General features: G+C 51.7%; 1 protein-coding gene across 2 annotated transcripts; it reads right to left on the bottom strand.

Moving 5' to 3' along the window:
- Positions 1–626: 626 nt before the first annotated feature.
- Positions 627–4,879, bottom strand: CDKN1B (cyclin dependent kinase inhibitor 1B). Of its 2 annotated transcripts, none has more exons than XM_032689062.1 (3): positions 3,924–4,879; positions 3,233–3,363; positions 627–1,917 (listed from the first exon to the last, which is right to left on the bottom strand). In XM_032689062.1, exons 1-2 carry the CDS (start codon positions 4,396–4,398, stop codon positions 3,242–3,244), a joined length of 597 nt encoding a protein of 198 aa, XP_032544953.1. In that variant the 5' UTR covers positions 4,399–4,879; the 3' UTR covers positions 627–1,917; positions 3,233–3,241. The 2 variants fall into 2 exon arrangements, with proteins under 2 accessions (XP_032544953.1, XP_032544954.1); XM_032689063.1 differs by having other exon boundaries at positions 627–1,894; positions 3,924–4,878.
- Between the last annotated feature and the right edge of the window lie 224 nt (positions 4,880–5,103).

The following is a 5,103-nucleotide window of genomic DNA, read 5'->3' on the forward strand; positions in this document are numbered from 1 at the left end:
TTGGGCTCGAGTTTCAAGCCTTAGGAGTCAAACGACTAAGTGTACGAAATACATCGAAATACCTTTTCTTTCTGTCTCAAAAAAAAACAAAAAAAACCAAAAAAAAAACCAAAACAAAACAAAAAAAACCCACAAAGAAAAACCAAACAAACACATACACAACCAAACAAAAAAAAAAACAACCCCAAAACCATTATGACACAGGAAATTCCACTCTTTTGCATTAAGAGGGCACATCATCCCCAGTTATCACAGAGCAGACTCATAGAATCATTCAGAGGTTGGAAAAGCCCTCTTCTCTCTTAAGATCTATTGAGTCCAACTGTTAACCCAGCACTGCCAAGTCGACCACTAAACCGTGTCCCCAAGTGCCACATCTACAGGTCTTAAATCCCTCCAGGCATGGCAACTCTACCACGGCCCTGGGCAGCTTGTTCCAATGCCTGACCATGCTTCCATGAAGAAACGGTATCGTTGCGCTAAGGGTGCTGCATCCCTTACTGTCACCTGCACTAGAGACACATGAAAAGATACCCAAAGGAAAACTGCTGTTATTTCTTGAAGGAGTCTTGTTTCCTCCAGTGCCAGCCTGAGGGAGGTTGAAACACACACTAATGAAGACCATATTTCTTATATATGGCAGTTTTCTTTATTGATTGCTTGATGTGAAACAATATCAATCTGGATTTTTTTTTTCCCCACGCATTACAAAAAAAATTAAATTGGCTCAGTCTGCAATCTTTTAAGCACAGCCATATTAATTATCAGAAAAAGGAAAAAAAAAAAAAAGAACTCCCCCACAAAAAAACCTCTAAAAAGTCTACCAAATAGAGCATTTACAAATGCACAAAAACATGCCGCTTTGGCTTAATGGGGAAAAATATTGTCTTCTAGATTAAAAAAAAAAAAAATCTTTTAACATAAATAAGTTAGTATAATTTCTCAGTGTCTTTACAGAGTTATGTACACAGGTACACTTCAAACTTTTGTTTTTTTATTTTTACATACAGGTACACAGGCAACGTAGAAATACTGTTTAAAGATGTAGTATCCCTTTTCCCCTCACACACACTTCGGGAAGTGGGTCAGATCAGAAAACAACAATATTCAAGATTCAGAGCAAAAGACCTCCAGATTAGGTAAAAAAAACCCAAACAAAGAAACAAATAAAAAAAAAACCACAGAAAATCAGGCAATATAATCAGGTGGGATGATTTTACACAACTTTTACAGGCATTCCATTTTGGTATATGGATTTGAGGCTGGGGGGGAACTTTTACTACCATATAATGGAATCATCACAGCTCCCACCTCTTCAGCTTAATGCTGTAGGAAAGAAATTTCACAAGCAGCCTATAATAATCGGCTCTGAACAGGGTCACCCCGATGATACATTAAACAAAAAAAAAAAAAAAAAGGAGAGAAAAACACTGCAGACCCACTTAAAGGGACAATACATCTTTAAGTAATAAAAAACCTACACTGCTTCTCTTCATAGATTTATTTGCTTGCTAGATTGTGAAAGCAAGTTCCAATCGGTCATCCTCTTACAGTCCCTCCCCCCTCCCAACAAGTTTTATGTGCTACATAGTGTAAAAACTATATACACAGGTAGTACAATGAAGCAAATAAGGAAATACCTAATTGCACAATGCTACATCCAATGCTTTTAGAGGCAGATCTTTTAAGAGTGCCTAAAATTTAGTGTTATTGTTTGCTTTCTGTTGATGTTGTTTTGTTGTTGGTTTTGTTTTTTTCTCAGTGCTTGTACAGGACACCTCCATCCAACGGAGATCGGCGATATGTATTTTTCTTTTCCACTACAACTTTACATCTTTCTCGCTTCATCGCCCCCCGCCGCACCCGACGAACGAGGACGCGCACATCCTCCGCTCTGCAACGGGGTGGGGAAAGGAATTAAAAAAAAAAAAAAAGGAAAAAAAGAATTAGAAGAAGACGACGAGGGAGAAAGTGATTAGAAAACATCGAAAAGAAACGCGATCGGGGCGCAACTGGTTCAAACCGACACCGCATCCCCGGGGCGGGCGGACCCAGCCCGGGCGGGGCCCCCGCCGCCGCCCCGTCGGGCCGGGCTGGGCCGTGGCCGGCTGGGGGTGCGGGCAGCACGGCCCCGGCCCTTTTCACCCCTCGGCGGGGAAAGCGAGGCCGGCGGGACCCCTCCTTCTCCCCACCTCCCCCCCCAAGACAAAAAAAAAAAAAAAAAAAAAAAACAACAAAAAAAAAGTGGGCGGTAGTAGCGGCATTCGCATGGCCGCGCAGGCTGCCGCGCTCCGCCACGGCTCACCCCAGCGGGACTAATTTGTTGCAACTTCTGCTTTACAGCTTAATCTCCTTCTGCACAATCGCAAATCGTTTTTGTAAACCTCGCTGCTAACCTCGGCTCCCAAACCGCCGGCGCAATTTACCAACTCTCCCCGCCCCAGCCCTCGCCTTAAAACAAAAACAACAAGAAGGGGGTAGGGAAAAAAATACAACACACAACACAACCCAGCTCCCATTAACCCGCTCCCTTCCCTCTGCCAGCCTCTAAAACAGAGCCAAAACACACACACACCACAAACAAAAAAAAAAAAAAAAAAAAAAAAAAAAAAAAAAGCCAACCCCCCCCCCCCCCAAAAAAAAAAAAGAAAACAACCTTGCGCTGCTCGGATTTTAAGAAAGTGCCCGGATTCCCCTTAGACCAAACTTTTTAACTTGTGGCCGCGATATGCGACGGCAAGACTGCCACTGGAGGTGAAAAAGCCTCGGGGGTGGGGGACACGGGAAGCTCCCCTAAATCCCCTGGCATCTGCCATGATGCATCAGCCGCGTTTCAAACTGCGTCCCTCCACCCGCACGGTCCTTGGGAAAGGGGCCTACCTGCCTCCAGTCCCAATCCCGGAGGAGGGAGGGAGGGAAGGCAGGGTCAGTCCCACCGCGACTGGGGCTCGCACTGCCCCTGCCCCATCCCCCCGGCGCTGCGGAGCCCAGCGCAGCGGTTCGCTCCTTGTTTTGTTCTTTTCAAGCCCTGCGCCTCCCACTCCCCACCTTCTAAAACACACCCATCCCCGAGCGCTTGGGGAAAGCCACCCTTCCTCGGAGAAAACAACCCTCAGCGAGCCCACAGGGGCCCGAAGCGCACCCCCAGCCCCTTACAGACTCGGGATAGCCCCTCGGTCACCCTTTCTTTCCCTTATTTGCATCCTAATGCTAGATCCTAAAAGGAACCTACCTAAACGCTTTACGTTTGATGTCTTCTCGGGCTTGATTTCTTGGGTGTTTGCTCCACTGAACTGGCACTGGGGGAGTCTTCTGAAACCTCTTCTTCTGTTGTGTTGGCTCTTTTATTTTGAGGACAGGAATCTAGGAGGGGAAGATTAAAAACGGGTGGGGGAGCGATATTAAAATATTTTCCTTCCAGATGTTTTCTCGGCATCCAGGGGGGATAGATGGAGCCGAGGGGGGAACATTACCGGATCCCCATGTCAGGTCGGCTACGTGAAGCGAGGAGGGGGGAGGGGAGATGGGCTTCTCTCTAGGTAAGAGATCCAAGTTCCCTCTTTTCGGCCAAAATCCGTATTCGTCTTTTGCTGAGCACTGTGAACCTCCTCCCACCTGGGCAAGAGGCCGGGTCCCTGCAGAGGGGCGGCGAGGGGTCGGGAGAGATGACCCACATCTAAGGGCTCTTCCTCGCAAATCATCTACCGGCTCCCACTCAATGCGGGACCCCCCGGGACCACAAACAGTACCCGAGCTTTTTAAGGGGGCGGGGGAGGGAAGGGGGCACGCCGAGCCGGTGCCCAGCGGGCCACAGCCCACTGCACCCGGGCCACGCGTGGCAGGGGCGAAGGCGCCGGGAGCCCCGACGCTGACACTAGTGGGGCGCGGAGCTGAGCGCTGTCGCTTTCGCAGGGGTACGTTACCATCGGCCGCGGGTCTTTTCCTCTGCCCAGTGCATTGCTCTGCTAAGTCCGTCTGATTTTCTGAAACATCAGTCTTTTGACCTACACAGTGAGTGTCCTCTGAGATTCCCTGAGAACCGACAAAAACCACGGTTTGGCAATTCCCGTTTACATCCAAACTCTGGCGGCCGGAGGACTTGCAGACGGCTTTCCGTAGCCGGGGGGGTCTGAAGTAGAAGTCGGGCGAGCTCCCCTTCTCCACGGCTTGCCATTCGTACCTGCCTTCAAGCGGCTTGTGATTCTGGAAATCGAAATTCCACTTCCTCTGGCATGCCTCCTCCATCTCCTGCAGGTGCTTCTTTAATTCCCTGTTTAACTCTTCGTGATTCACCGGCCCGAAAAGATTCCTGCACGCTGACGGCTTCGGGTACTCCGACTGCCTGGCCTCCATGCGCTCCAGGGTAGGGCTCCCATTAGAAATACGGACGTTTGACATCTCCCCGCTCCCTGTTGCTCCAGGCGGCGGTTGTGCTCGCTGCTCTCTCTCCCCCGGCCGCCGCCTCTCCGCTGCCCTTTATTTCCCGGCGCCCAGCGGCTCCTCTCCGCGCCTCCTCTCCGCGCTACCCCGCGCTCCGGCCCCGCCTCGGCCCCGCTCGCCCTCGGCCCGCGGAGAAGGGGCGAGGAGGCGCCCTTGCATAAGCGCCTGCCCAGGGATGAGCCCCGAGAGCCGGCGGTGCCGCCGCCGGGGAGCCCCGGGCGGTGGAAGAGCGGTGCGGGGGGAGCAGCAGGCGGAGCGCGGCGCTGCCCTCCGCGGTGCCGACCCGCCGGCGATGCCGATGGTGATGCCCCTGCCGCTCGCACCGCCGCCGCCGCGTAGTAAAAGCGAGACGGAAAAAAACAAGAGGAGACGAGCCCTTTTCTCGGTTGCCCAATATGGCGATTGAAGGGAGGCTGACGAAGAAGAAATTGATTGACAGGACGAGTCTATTTAAACAGCCCGGCCGAGCCATTGGTTACGGCGGCGGGCACCGCCCCGTCGGCTCGGCCCTACCTCGTCGCCGCCGCCGGCTCTAAAGGTGGGACGGGACGAACTGGCTGTTGCCTCGCCGGGCCGAGCCCATCCCGGCCGGGCCGAGCCGAGCCGAGCCGAGGGGAAGGTGGGGGACGGAGACCGGGAACGATGGAGAAAGAGAGAGAAACG

This window comes from Chiroxiphia lanceolata, chromosome 5, assembly GCF_009829145.1.
Source record: "Chiroxiphia lanceolata isolate bChiLan1 chromosome 5, bChiLan1.pri, whole genome shotgun sequence".
Classification (NCBI taxonomy): domain Eukaryota; kingdom Metazoa; phylum Chordata; class Aves; order Passeriformes; family Pipridae; genus Chiroxiphia; species Chiroxiphia lanceolata.

Coding starts and splice junctions, on each gene's coding strand:
- CDKN1B (XM_032689062.1), bottom strand. CDS start 4,398: ATGTCAAACGTCCGTATTTCTAATGGGAGCCCTACCCTGGAGCGCATG. Junction 3,364..3,923: donor GAAAAGACCCGCGGCCGATG/GTAACGTACCCC, acceptor TTCCCCTCCTAG/ATTCCTGTCCTCAAAATAAA.